The sequence below is a fragment of the Lipomyces doorenjongii genome, assembly GCF_038497915.1.
Source record: "Lipomyces doorenjongii strain NRRL Y-27504 unplaced genomic scaffold V1508scaffold_48, whole genome shotgun sequence".
Taxonomy (NCBI): domain Eukaryota; kingdom Fungi; phylum Ascomycota; class Lipomycetes; order Lipomycetales; family Lipomycetaceae; genus Lipomyces; species Lipomyces doorenjongii.
Window position 1 is genome coordinate 82,930 of NW_027118115.1, and position 14,014 is coordinate 96,943.

Below are 14,014 nucleotides of genomic sequence, written 5' to 3' on the forward strand. Positions count from 1 at the left end.
AACCATCGCCTCTGCTCGACATTGGATATAGATTCTAATGTTTACTTCCCATTCTAGTAATAGTATTCTTAGTAGTATCGTCGGAGCCGCATCGTATTGAGACAAAATGGGCCAACATTTTTTGGCAAGCAGCTGTATATAGCAATTCATAGTAAATGTGAATTTATCTTACATAAACGCCATTTTCTCCGACGTGTTCTAATCTTTTGAGCAGTTTATATCTGCCATTTTGTACTCGCAAACTCCATCTCATCCAAGAAAGTCTTACTATTATGCACCGCAGTACCACCGACAACAATCCGCAGTCCCGGTGTCGCGGCATTAATCTGGGCAATCACCTTCGACTCCTCAAACGTCACGCCGCCAATGAAAAACACGATAATATCGGACGGCTTGTCCCGTGAGCTGCCGCCGCCCTCGATGAAAGGATACAAGTTCTCGCGCAACCTGCCTTTAACTAATGCACCTAGTGTGCGCTCTAGCAACGTGACATGCTGGGTATAAACGTTTTCGACGCCTTGGAGACCCTTAAAGCCCGATTGTGTGCGAGAGAAAATGGAGTCTGTTTTAAACAGATCTTCTTGTCGTTCGTTTGCACCTGCATACCGTAATAACGTTTTGAGAGCAAGTAGTCGTGTGGGCGAGACATTACTCCGGGAAAGTTTGTCCAGTAGGGACGGCAACGCTGTCGGTCCTTGATCGGATCGCTCGTATCGGAGTGCGTAGAGCGCGACTAATCTAATCTTTGTATCATCTGGTAAATTCTGCGACAAGTAAATTCGTAATTGTTTCAAGTCGTTCGCATGATTATCGTTACATGCGAGAGACTGCTCAAGCTCACTTGTCTCTAGCAAATTATCCTGACTAACTCGTCGTGATAATTCCGACACTAGCGTGACATGTTTAGTGACGTTTCCTGACAGTTTGCGGAATTCCGGATATTCTTCGACGAATCGCTTCATATCCGCAATACTCTCGATATTCATGTTTGATTTTGTTCGCGATTGATATTTGTCGACGTAATCTTTAATCGAAGCGCCTAAATCGCCAAAGTTCTTGAACATGTTGTCTGTATAGAAAGAGTCCCCATCAGGCGATAACACGATCTCTTTCATATCAGCGCGAACGTCAGGCACCGCGGAGAGGTCTACTCGTCCATTCCTGACGCCGAGGTACTCGTGAACCATCGCTTGGTATGTCCATGGAGTAAGAAGAGGGGTAACCGGATCATTCTTGCGGTCGAGGATAAGAAGCACCGGCGGCGTGTCCATTCTTCTAAAATCAAACAGCTTTGGATCTTGTTGGATGTTGTACTAAACCATGTCAGATTTGCAGGTACAATATATTCCTCTATCGATATTACACATACTAAGGTCTCAATGGCTAGACTCTTGGCCAAGGGACTGTTAGCTTCATATCGAATGATGGGCTTCTTCTTCAATGTCAACAACGCCCCTATAATCGCCTCCACAGACCTCATAAATGGGCGAGTATTCCACGACTCCGGCGCATCTCCGAAAATACAACTTTGAGGCGCAAATAAATTCAATGCGAACAAGTCCTTATTAATCACCAAATAATCCGCAAATACTTCGACAACGGCTTTGACGACTTCATAGTCGTCCGCCTCCGCCATGCGTTCCAAGGCGCTCTTCTTGACGACGTTGGAAAAGTAGAGTTCGTATTCACCGTACTTGGGGTCCCGCAGCTCATCGACAATAGCTTGAATGGCGTCATTTGTTGGGCGCACGAAGATCAGACAGCGCAAATGGCGCATGCGCTCACGATTCGAATTGTCGAGACGACTACATAGGTTAGCACTGCTTCCAGATCGGTAAGGTCATTTCATGACATACTCTATTAAATACACCTCGTTTTTAAGAAGTAACGATTGCGTCGAGATCATCGATAATATCGGCGTCTAATCCACATCAATAACCGATAACTGATGAAAATAATAGCTATGTAATCATAATGCTTAGGGTCACAGACTGTCTCGGTGTCCAGTAATAGGATCTTCATCTTCCCGCCGGAAGACTCGTACACGCCGTTCCCGGCCACCGGCTTCGAGTCCAATATTTTGTCGACGTAGGTATGGCATGCGCTTAATAGATCCATTGCGTAGAGCTGGGCAATAAGGACGTCTCATGAAAGTGATTGGACGGCGCAACCTCGAGTCTACGTATTTGGGACACAGCCGCATGAGCGCTTGTGTCAGGTTGCGAAGGGTTCATGGCGAGTCAGAATTGTCCGCCCTCGTTTTTATTTCACTAATTGATTAGCAGCATCTGGCGAAGAATCGCACAATATTACGCCTTACAAGCCCTATTGCAAGCAGAGATAATTATTCTATCATTTCTATGTGATGCCGATTTATTCTTAAAGCAGAGATGGTACATCTTTGTTGTCTTCAATATATATAATTGAACGGCTACGATCTGTATTCAGATTTGAGAAAACAAAGTCATACTGTGTGAGATTAGATACTCGCTCCACATCTGTGTGAGTTGTTATTAAGCGTTCCAACTACAGAACAGACACTGCGACGACGAGATAGAGATAACATTTAGAAGCGTATTCCTTCCTGCGAATCGGAAGACGCTCAACAGTTGTTCAAAACTGGCAATAATGGAGAGGAATCAAATTGTACGAACTGTGCCCTTGATCAATGTAAGATCGATTTAACTCTACACACGTCGGTTGTAATTCTTTCAATATTTCAAGTGGCATCCATGCTGCCTCAAAAGCAGATCACTCTTACGGAGGTAAGTATCTTCGATGCGCCGCTATTCGGTACGGTGGCAATCTGTTGGGCGTTTCAAGTCCACCAGAGACAAACGAGGGCTCCACAGAGTTTCGCTTGGATATAGTGAGCGGTCTTGCCCGCCATCCTGCCCTCGTAAATCAGATGCGACGAAACCACTGGATCGAATATCATTATCAATATACTACATGTCGACGTTAACGATATACAATTACGAACATCCCGCACCCAGCACTCAGTAATCAATGTCCTTGTCAGCCAAGTCAGCCAGTCAGCGTCATGCGAATTGAATATGGCGAAGCCGTAAGTGCGGAAAGCAAATTCATGGCTGTGTAAAGCCGGTGCGGATGCGGAATTGTAGAGAGCTGTAGAATGGATAAAGGGAGGCTAATGTAATGCATTTGCCTCCCTATCGCTTGTTGCCGCTAGATATCTACGCCGAGGCAATGTGATTGTGCAGCTGTTGCCGCATTTACACAGACAACGTGATGTGTAGCTCCCAGAATGGAAAATCGCTTCTAGAGATATGCTGCCGCCAGTGGCCGCCCTTCGGTCCGCCACCCTAATCACACAAAGCCGCAGCACAGAACAAATGTCAGACTTACCCGGCCGCTCTACAGTAACCCCCAAAACACAATTTGGCCCATTTCATTTTAAAAGCCTGGATTTGTGATTGATAAAGCCAAGAGTATATGCCAATATGTTATTGAGAATAGTTATATACTTTCTTTTTGGTGGAATAGCATATATTTGTTCATGGATCGTACTTGATTTTCAGTCGTGGCACTGTACCGCACGTGAGGTAGGCAGGGTAGCCGGTTGAGTGCCACCGCTTTCGTGATGGCAAGTTAGTTAGTGAGGGACTCACACTTACAGGTGCGCCACGCACAATCCATCCCAGCCCACTTCGTCGCCTTACGTTGACGCCCTGCGTTTTGTTCGTCCTGTGCCTTCTATCCCTACTACGCTTCTTATTAAGCGCTGCTCCTCTCTGCTGCTCACTCTCCGCTTGCATCGTGCAGCCTTGCTTCCAGTGTTCATAGGTCGTACTTGCTCCAGTCTGTCAACTGCCTTCGCAGCCAAAAGGTATGCCCCTTTCTCTGCGAGACTGTCAGCGTTTGATTACTTGGCTCCGCACTCGTCACCGCTCCACCTGGCTATTGGCTCGGATCTATTTCCCCAAGCGCACACCGCTTTGGATAATACTCGAGCATAGTTCTGGAGTAGCGGGAAGCGCCTTCCGCGTATTTTATATATTTTGCCGAGCTTTCCAAATTACTGACAGGCTTGTTTGTGTGTATTTATAGAAGCGTTCGTTGCAGGCGCCTCAACTCGACCATATCCGAACCTCGCGTGTGTCGTTACAAAGCATCAAACCATCTCTACCACCGCAAGTCCATTAGCACAACTTGGAATTGTATTATCGGCCTGTCCGGTGCGCCTTTTCTGCTAAAAAAGTCTCAATTTTGTCGATATTTCGGCTTAGATCGAGGTTTTAATCTTCAATCATGTCTACTTTGTAAGTATTTTATATTATCTGGAGAGTTCGTACACCCAAATACTTGATTGGGAAATACTAGGATGGAGAAATACGGGAGTGTTACGGACGTTATGAACAAAATGGTGTGATCCGCTTTTTCCCGGTCCGTTTCATAACGGTTGTCGCGCGGCGGAATCTATTCGTATGCCAAGTGATTTAGCTGCGGGAACTGGATCCAATCTTGATTTGTATACGCATGTAATGTCGCAACAATTTTTGCTTGAATTTTCTCTGGACTTTGAATTTTGCCTTCCATTGGGTTTCTTTGAACTTTTCGCTTTCTGTCATCTTCTATTAACATGTTTCAATTTCTAGGGATCTTCGCATAGGAAACAAGTATAGACTTGGGCGAAAGATTGGCAGTGGTAGTTTCGGTGATATCTATTTGGGTATGTCTTCATCCCTTTGTGACACAACAAGCGTGATAAGCTGAAATGTGGCGTGCGTGGTTAGACGGATACTGACCGGTTAATTTTAGGAACTAATATCATCTCTGGAGAAGAAGTTGCAATTAAGCTCGAATCCGTCCGTGCAAAGCACCCCCAGCTTGAATATGAGGCTAGAGTGTAAGTTCTCGCCCTAGCTTGGGAAATTGGGGATGTTTATGCTAATATCGCTTCTTTGACAGGTACAAGATCTTAGCCGGCGGTGTCGGTATCCCGTTTGTTCGTTGGTATGGTACTGAGTGCGATTACAATGCGATGGTCATAGATCTTCTCGGGCCAAGTTTGGAGGATCTGTTCAACTTCTGCAACCGGAAGTTCTCTTTGAAAACTGTCCTCCTTTTGGCCGATCAGTTGGTACGTGAATTGTGAACGGCAGATGGCGACTGGTCCAAGGTAGACATACTAACTGAGCGTATTAGCTTGCTCGTATTGAGTTTATACACGCAAAGTCTTTTATTCACCGTGACATAAAGCCCGACAATTTTCTCATGGGTATTGGCAAGCGTGGCAATCAGGTTAATGTTATTGATTTTGGTTTGGCCAAGAAATTCAGAGACCCGAGAACCCACATGCATATCCCTTACAGAGAGAACAAGAATCTTACGGGAACTGCTCGTTATGCGTCGGTTAATACTCATCTCGGTGTTGGTATGTTCTCCGTAATCTTATATCGATGTCATGTTTGGTCATAACTAAATCGTTGCGCAACAGAACAATCTCGACGAGATGATCTTGAGTCTCTAGGATATGTTTTGATGTACTTTTGCAGAGGATCGCTCCCGTGGCAAGGATTAAAGGCTGCCACCAAGAAACAGAAATACGACAGAATTATGGAAAAGAAGATGACCACTCCGGCTGAGATTCTCTGCCGTGGATTCCCAGCAGAATTCTCTCTCTATCTGAACTATACTCGATCGCTTAGGTTTGATGACAAACCCGACTACACATATCTTCGAAAGTTGTTCAGAGACCTTTTCGTACGAGATGGATTCCAGTATGATTATGTATTTGACTGGACTATGTTCAAATACGTACGTGTTGATGACTTGTTACTTGATAAACGACAAGGTACTAACAGATTGTCAGAATCAAAATCACAGTACTATTAATAGCCGCAATGGCGAGGCGGAGCAGATTGAGGAGAATCCAGAGGATAAAGACACTCGTGCTGCCCGCGCCGGTACTGCTGTTGCCGTCTCGCAGAATACCCAGCAAGTGGGTACGGTTCCTTCATCGGCTCGCCCCGTTGCTGCAGGTGGTACCACACCTTCGCGCCGCAAAGTTACTGATTGGCAGGCTGCGCGAGACGCGTTAGACCCTATGGCTGCTGACATTGCTCGCCGCGCTGCAGGCGCGGATAGAATTCTTCGCTCATCGGCGAAGACGCCTACTCCAAATCCATATGCGTCTGCTCCACAGCCTATGCAGTACCGCAAAGAAGATGCTCCACAAAATGGAGCGTCGTCCAATATTCCTCAGCAATGGTACTAAGTGAACGAAATCATGCATTGTTATTAATATTTTTATCGGCATTTCGCATTTTAACTGGAGATATGACGCGATTGTGAGCGATTAGGGGGGTAGAGAATGTCAAGCTTGTACCAGTACCTCTATGGAGCGTTCAAATCTTCTGACCTTTAGCGTTCCCTACAGGACAGCTATTGAAGTCGGGCCAGTTTATAAATGGTTTTGTCTCTCTCTCCACTCATCTATTTATTTCAGTAATATTGTTGTGTTTGTCATTGTTTGCTATTTGCGTTTATGTTTGTTATGTTTGTTATTCTCCACACTAGGGTCATCGTCGTTCATTTGTTTCACATTTGTTTCACCGCAGTTAGCCGAGTTTGTTGGTTATTTTTCGTTCTTTTCTTGACGGCGAATCTCTCTTGCATGCTCGAAGATGGTGGTGAATATGGATTGCCGAATACGGCTACGCAACGTTGTGAGAGAAAGTTAAGAGCAAGTGGAAGTGCTATAAATTTGCCATCCGAAAGATATTGGGCTGCCTGCTTGTGATGAAAGGATGAACTGCAGGCGGCTATTGATATAACTGTGAGATGGTGTTTGCGATTTTGTTGTTTTGTTACTTATTCATTGCTATGGTTTGTGATTTGCTTTTTCTTGCGTTGTTTGTTTGAACTTTATGTCTTGCGGAATGGATTTGCTTTGAAGACTCCGGGACTGAGCTCGAGGGCTTCCGCGGTGGGCAAGGCATGAAATGGGATTTGAATGGTAGGATCACTCAATGGTCGCATGTATTGCTTAGGGACTCATGTGGGACGAGTCCGGAAGAAGTGGTGCTATGTTTGCGTGTTGATATACATTTCTCCTTTTATAATATTTATTAAAGCGACTGACTTTGTTAATGGTGGAGACTTGATCGTTGGTGGAAGATGGCGTCTCAAATTTAGATTATGATTGAGATGCGGTAGGGTATGGCTTCATTACATATTTAATCTATATTACTTCATAATGACTCGTCGCGTCGATCAAACGTGATTGATTAGTTGTAGAGCGACTATAAGAAAGTAACCGAAAGAATAGACAGCTGTGACGGTATTTAATCATCAAAATCGTCGTCATCACCGTACTTGTTCTTGGTTAGATCGGCTTCGTCATCAGTGTCGTAATCATGATCCTCATCGTATCGTTTTTTGCTCCGCTTATTCTCAGCTAACCGGCTGTCGTTCTCTTTAACCGCACCGACATCCACCAGTATCCTCTCTAAATCCTCCATTCGCATGCCGTCGCCACCAATTAAGCCTAGCGTGACATATTGTTTCTTGACATCGGTATCTTTATACACCAGTAGCGTAGGGCAATTTCTGTCCGGATACCCTTCAATAGCACGCGAACCAGGAATATCCACAAACTTTACCTCCCCAAACTTCTCCGCCGCCCTCATAAACAACCCTCCAAGTAGCTTAGACTGTAAATTCTGCTGCAGTGACAAATGCACAAGCACGAAGCACTCCTTGCTAGCGTCAGTAACATCCTTCTGGTACTCCGGCTTAGAAACCGGAAACACTCTCCCGAATTTCTGCCGCTGAATTTGTAACTGTGTGAGTTCTTGTAACCGTTTTCGTCTGTATGCGGCTATGAACTCGTCTTCGGATGAATTATTCGCTTCGTCTTCCAGCGCGGAGAGTTCGGAGTCTGATTTGTCAGAAAGCCTGTGGAGTTCTTGATATTCGCGTGCACGCTCGATGGCTTCATCTATTACTTGTGAAGGCGAGGGAGGACGTTCCGGTATAATGCCGTGGGCGCGGAGGATGTCGTTCCTGGCGACAGATTAGAGTGATGAAAGTGCTCCAAGACGTAGATGACATACCATTCGGTATCTTCGTTGGGATCTACCTCCACTTGCATTGTACTCTTTCTAGTAATATACTACTGTTTGCGTTTGTAAACTGTGGCTTCCAAAAGGCGAAGTACGTAACATGCAGCATATAAGTGCGGGAGATGATCGCGCGGCTCAAGTGTTACGAAGTTGCTTCAACGGAAAATTTTGTATGTACTCACGGCTCAGGATGCCGGAAATTATTCGCCTGTTGTAACCTTCAAGAAGGCATAGAAGGGTCGACGAGAGATTTCGACAAATTACAGCACACATGTCTTCAGAAGTGATACTGCCTGGCGATCCAATCCCACTGGACTCACTGATCGACAATCTCGAGGACTCAGATTTGGCGCCAGTCATCCAGCTCGGCCCCGGCATCCTACATATCCCCCCGGAAACCCTCCTCCCGGTCCGAGCAGGGACTTTAACAAAACTAACTCAGTCGAAACCCCAGAAATCAACAACAGTCTACGTCGACACCGCAGGAGGCCGATATGTCCCGGCTGTGCACGACACAATCCTAGGCACGGTGATCGGCCGATTCGGAGACCAAGAGAAGTCATTCTACAGAGTTAGCATACCAGACAGTGCGGCGCCTATTGGAATATTATCCTCCGCTGCCTTCGCAAATGCCGCGTCGAGACACACGCGGCCGAATCTGTCGACCGGAACGACCGTGTATGCGCGGATAAGCGCGTTTTCCCTCGCGCTGGGCGAACCCGAACTTGAATGTTTCGACGAGAAGACGGGGAAAGAAGGCGGGTTTGGTGAGTTAAAGGGTGGCATGCTGGCGGATGTGAGCATTGGACTTGCGAGAAGACTGTTGGCGCCGAGCGGAGTGTATGGTGGTAGTACTGTTGTTGAGGTTCTAGGCCAGCTGGTTCCGTTTGAGATAGCGGTCGGGCGGAATGGACGGATATGGATAGACTCGGAGAGCTGTAAGATGACGGTCGCTATTATTAAGGCGATTCAGGAAACTGAGGAGTCTCCGAAGGAACAGATGGAGGAACGAGTGCAGAAAATCATAAGGGACGCTAGGCAGTAATAGGACCGTATGGATTCGATGTATTTCCGTTTGTACACGTTGATATATTTCACTAACTGGGATGGTTTAAATGGGTTATGTATGTATATTGTATAATAATTTCTCCGTTACTTCCACTGGCCCCATGAGGTATAAGAATTGCTACAACGACCACCGACCATGCATGGATGAATGATGTTGCCTTTCACACCATAGTAACTTGGCGATATATGAACTACAACTTGGTTGAAGCCCATGGTTGATTGACCTTGACTGTCGACTATTTATCGAACAAGGACGCGTTTGCTAGCGTCGTCTGCAGGCTCGCATGCACATTTCTATCACGAGTCATATAATGTATAAATCGATAGTCTCATCTGCCCTGTATATGTCGCTGAATGCCAGATGCTCACGATGAGAGGGGTGTCGCGGACTGATTTCATCCCAGATACTGTAATGGAACTGCGAATGATGATTTCATCACAAATGGTTGATGCTCACTTTCTGCGCTAGTCACGCGTGGAATAAACCAAAGCATTTCTAGGTAAACGAAAAATTTCTTTTGATATTACAATTAAGGAACTATAACATACACACAAAACAGAAAACGGACAAAAATATCAAGCATGAATTAGCATCACTAGCTATGTAATAAACAATAAATGAATTGTAGAGGTCCCAAGTTAAATTCAATACGTATTACAGTCTACGCAATGCCGCCAACAACCATATGCGCAACCCGCTCATCCTCAGCTCTGGCCGAGATCTTCAACGTAACACCCGTCTTAGCGCTATACGCCATCCGCACTAAAGCAACAACCTTGCCACCCTGTAACGTCCGCGCGAAAAGCTTCAAAACATGCGTAGCGTTCTGTAGTGGTGTTTCAGAGCCCTCCAGCGGCTGCATGGACAGAGAGTCAATAACGCTTGAGCAAGCCTCGCTTAGACTGGAGACACCGGCCAAACTGTATGTTTCGGAGGTTTCGAAGGAAAGTTGATCCCACATGTGCTGGAAATTGCCGACGTAAGTGGGAACAAGGAAATCGGCCACGCCGATCTCAATGTCTTCGACCTGGTATTCGTCCTCGTATCCGTCCTCCTCCGGTTCGCCGGTGGTGGGGTCAATCTCTTTGCTTGTGAATCGGAGTGTATTGCTGAAGACCCCGCCGGTATATGCATGTTCTTCACCGCTAGGTCGTGTAAAGGCTACGTAGATCGTACCCGTGCTTTCTTGGGTTAACTTTGGAATCGCAATGATGAATTCCTCAACGAATGGTTCAGTCCCATCGTCCGCCGTACTTGGATTAGCAATAACTGACACATCCTCGAGGACAGTATCCGGGAGGGTGTTTTGAACGTCGAACTGCAAAACTAGATGCTCTTTGTATAAATGCTTGATACCAGTAATGACATACTCGGTTTCCGATTCTGTGAGCGGGACGGGCCGTGAGCTGCGGATAAGCGCGCCGAATGCCTGGAGCTCAGGTATCTTCGTCAATGAAGCAGCATATTTTTGCGCGTAATCCTCCCCAATATTGGCCGGAGTCTTTGACGGACTGACACCACCAGAGCCAGCACCAGAGCCAGAGTCTATGGGGCTGGCGCCCAGGATAGGAAGTGTCGCCATCGTCTTTGCCCTGAACTGGTCAGCATCCGCCTGGTCCTTTGAAATGAATGGCACCAACGAGATGTCGAAAGCAACACTCGCTGCATCGGGTCCACCGGTGACGTACAGAATGAGCTGCTGCTCGAGCGCGCCAAGGGATGGAACTGACTCTGGCGCGAGATACTCCTTGGCGATCGGCTTCTCAGTGACAGAGAGTCGTAAAGCCATGGCCGCTCTGTCTCGGACCTCGTCATCTGGATCGTCGAGGCAACGTGTCAACAAGACCTTGACTGATTCTTGAACAGATGCATCGTCAATAAGAGAGAATTTTGAAAGTGCAGTGACGGCAGCAGCACGGACAATCGCGTTCTCCAAAACAACACGATTATAAATGTAGCGAATGTATTTTGTCGGATGGGCGGTAGATGGGCCTTCTTCTCCAAGCAAGTGCAATATTCTGACGGCAAGCTTCGTAAACTCGCAGTCCTCAATGAACTCACAGAGGTATGAGAGCGCATCTTCTTTTGAGTCGGGAACGAACTTGATAAGATCGAACATCGCCTCGATAACCGCACGCTTGAACTCGTAGCCGCCCTCATCGCGGAGAACGCCAGACAAGAACGAAAGCATAGACGCCTGCTTGCTGGGGAACTTGAGACATAAGCTGCGGATGGCATCGACTACAATAATCTTGAACTCGTCCGAGATGTCGTTCATGAATCCAGTAATCTGCTTCATCAATCTATCGACACTGGCCTCATTGCCGGTCTTAAGAAGTGTAGTGATGGCATAAGTAGCAATCGAGCGGTTGGGATCATTGATCAATGCCTCGATGTCGATGTTGCACACGTTGACGTTGTGTGGTCGGATCATGGCAAACCTGTTCAAAATTCTGATTGCGGAGAACCGAGACACAAAACGCGGTGACGACAAAAACAGCTGTAGTACATTGATCGCTGGTGACACCTCCGCGTCAGTGGAGTCTCGCATTTCAAGGATAGTCTTTGCCGCTTCGAAATTGACCATATCTGACTTGTGCTTCAACCATCCCTCCAGGAGAGTATACAGTGGACGACGCATATTTCTGTCTTCATCAACAGCGCGAGCAACGAATCGAATTAACATCACAACGGCTGCTGGAGACTTCATTGCTGAACCTGCATTGGCGAGTTGCTGGATCATCTTGATAAGTGCCATTCGATCGTGCGACCGAAGTTGGTAAAGTAATCCAAGAGCATGATACTGTGTCATGAATGAAGACGCAGGACCAGCAGAACCTATCACTAGCCCACCACCTCCGGCACCGCCATATGCTGCTTGTGGGAATGCCTTCTGAGCAAGAACAGTGTCCTGCGTTTCATTGGCCCATCGGCGAACAACGTCGCGGGAGACAGGCAGAAGGTGGTAGGAGCTTATCAATGCTGCTGAAGAGACAACTGGATGCTTGTCGACGATGGCAGTCTTGATCAAGCGCTCAATGGCTTGGATTGTGGAAGCCTACCAATGCAACGGATCAGTAATTGCACTTCTCCAATATGAAACACAATTTCGACTACAAAGGCAAACTCCCCAGCAGGCGCCAATTGCGTAAACACAACTCACATCAATGATTCTAGCTAATGTTCTAATGGCATTGGGCCGATAGACGACGTCGCTGCCGACTGTGGTGTCCTTCATGATCGATGAAGTGACCATGATGACATCGTCGGCACTGGTAGCGAGCTCTTTTATAACGAGATAAACCATCTGCCGCAAGGCAATGTCCTTATGCTGGAAGAGCTTTGTGATCGAGAAGAATAGCCGAGTTGATTCGTCCCTCGCGAAGGTGTCACCTGTTGATAGGAGGTATGTGAGCTTCGTGAGCAGGACGCGACACTTCCGGGGTTGGATTGGAGAAGAATTGAAGCCCGCGATGCAGTCCTGGAAGACAGTCATCTTGTCCATGACGGCGCCGCCAGGACCACTGTCGAGGTCCTCGTTCTTCTTGTAGGACATGGCGGACGTCAGTGTATTGGAGATGTGCTGATTTCAGAAGCAAATGGGAGCTGGATGGATGCGTCTGAAAGAGGGTGTGGGTTTCGAGGCGGTTTTGCGTGGTGCGCCTTTGAGACGTGCGCCGTGATGAGCGACCCAAGGAGGCGTTCCCGCTGCAACTAACTACAGTACACCTACCAAAACGCATCCGTGGCTTTTTTCATTGTATAGCTGCCACGCCTCTCTGCCGCAACGCGCAACGCCCCAAACAAACAGCAGTCATATCAATATTATCGAATGCATTTTTTCGGTAAATCAGTGCAATTGCACGCCTAGACAGATGGAGACAGCTTACAAAGTTAATGACCCAGAGTGAGGTCATTAGGCTAAGCACGCACGATTCGGACATTTCATGCAAGGATTCCTATGCTGTTACTGCAACACCTCCAATACCATAAACCGGGCTACATCCACCTGAACAAATCAGAAAGTGGAGCAGTTATAGAATGTGCTTTGGAATCACTCTCCATATGCTTTTTGGAGCCGCCAGAATGACTCCTAGTCAGTTTGACTTGGTCAACGCAATATATTAATCTATTAGCTTCAGGGAAAGTACACCCAGAGCAATGAAGTATGCTCAAAGCGTGTGGTAGCCATCGTGAGTCCAACAGGGAAGTAACTCCGCGAGCTATGTCCATTTCTTGTGATACCACAGATCAATATTGAAGACAGTACTACTGAATTAATACTGCTGTCATATGATCTCGCCAATGAGTATTCATTCAACTTTACTAAGCTCGTTATTGAATCGAGAGGCATAATTGAGTTGGAAATATACGTTGCGTTGTGCAGGTAATATTACATAGTTTCATCAATAGATATAGATTACTAGTACATTTAATTGAATGTATATTTTATAGTCACTGAAACTAACCGTGTTTATCAACCGTCGAGCCTATACAGTTCGGTTCGTGAATGGCGCGACATCGCGAACGGCAGTGGCCCAGATTTACTCGAAGTCGCGTCATGGCGTGTAGACGGCCACACGCTGCAAATGCAAGTTAATCTGACGGGGTTTTGTCTGTCACCATGCTTTGATGAATGCATTGATTGTTCGCACGGATGGTCGCGATACAATTTCAGGTTGCCGAAAATCGGTCAATATGAATCCTGTCGCTCATTTGGGAGTTGGTATCTGCACCACAATGACACTGGCTGGTTGTTTGCGAGAGACGTTTCCTGATTCTTGTATCATAACGTCGACGTCGATGTTGTACAGAGGTCCTCAGTGGCCGACTACAGCAACATACGCACTCAGCA

General features: G+C 46.7%; 5 protein-coding genes across 5 annotated transcripts; 2 read left to right on the forward strand and 3 right to left on the reverse strand.

The window, feature by feature from the left end:
- Positions 1 to 215: 215 nt before the first annotated feature.
- Positions 216 to 2,118, reverse strand: V1508DRAFT_399042 (Sec1-like protein; the record flags this gene model as incomplete). Its single annotated transcript, XM_066938241.1, has 4 exons — positions 216 to 1,313; positions 1,370 to 1,805; positions 1,857 to 1,921; positions 1,993 to 2,118. The coding sequence occupies 4 exons, from the start codon at positions 2,116 to 2,118 to the stop codon at positions 216 to 218; spliced, it is 1,725 nt and encodes a 574-aa protein (XP_066794263.1).
- A 2,154-nt stretch (positions 2,119 to 4,272) lies between these two features.
- On the forward strand, positions 4,273 to 6,241 carry V1508DRAFT_399043 (kinase-like domain-containing protein; the record flags this gene model as incomplete). Its single annotated transcript, XM_066938242.1, has 7 exons — positions 4,273 to 4,283; positions 4,620 to 4,693; positions 4,783 to 4,870; positions 4,933 to 5,104; positions 5,170 to 5,398; positions 5,462 to 5,781; positions 5,837 to 6,241. The coding sequence occupies 7 exons, from the start codon at positions 4,273 to 4,275 to the stop codon at positions 6,239 to 6,241; spliced, it is 1,299 nt and encodes a 432-aa protein (XP_066794264.1).
- Positions 6,242 to 6,966: 725 nt separating this feature from the next.
- Positions 6,967 to 8,226, reverse strand: V1508DRAFT_213643 (thioredoxin-like protein). The gene is made up of 2 exons (XM_066936249.1): positions 8,082 to 8,226; positions 6,967 to 8,031 (listed from the first exon to the last, which is right to left on the reverse strand). Exons 1-2 carry the CDS (start codon positions 8,117 to 8,119, stop codon positions 7,311 to 7,313), a joined length of 759 nt encoding a protein of 252 aa, XP_066794265.1. The 5' UTR covers positions 8,120 to 8,226; the 3' UTR covers positions 6,967 to 7,310.
- On the forward strand, positions 8,206 to 9,242 carry V1508DRAFT_422250 (uncharacterized protein). The gene has a single exon (XM_066940998.1). It carries the CDS (start codon positions 8,362 to 8,364, stop codon positions 9,133 to 9,135), a length of 774 nt encoding a protein of 257 aa, XP_066794266.1. The 5' UTR covers positions 8,206 to 8,361; the 3' UTR covers positions 9,136 to 9,242.
- A 251-nt stretch (positions 9,243 to 9,493) lies between these two features.
- On the reverse strand, positions 9,494 to 12,721 carry V1508DRAFT_450063 (adaptin N terminal region-domain-containing protein). The gene is made up of 2 exons (XM_066942480.1): positions 12,323 to 12,721; positions 9,494 to 12,217 (listed from the first exon to the last, which is right to left on the reverse strand). Exons 1-2 carry the CDS (start codon positions 12,713 to 12,715, stop codon positions 9,821 to 9,823), a joined length of 2,790 nt encoding a protein of 929 aa, XP_066794267.1. The 5' UTR covers positions 12,716 to 12,721; the 3' UTR covers positions 9,494 to 9,820.
- Positions 12,722 to 14,014: the final 1,293 nt, after the last annotated feature.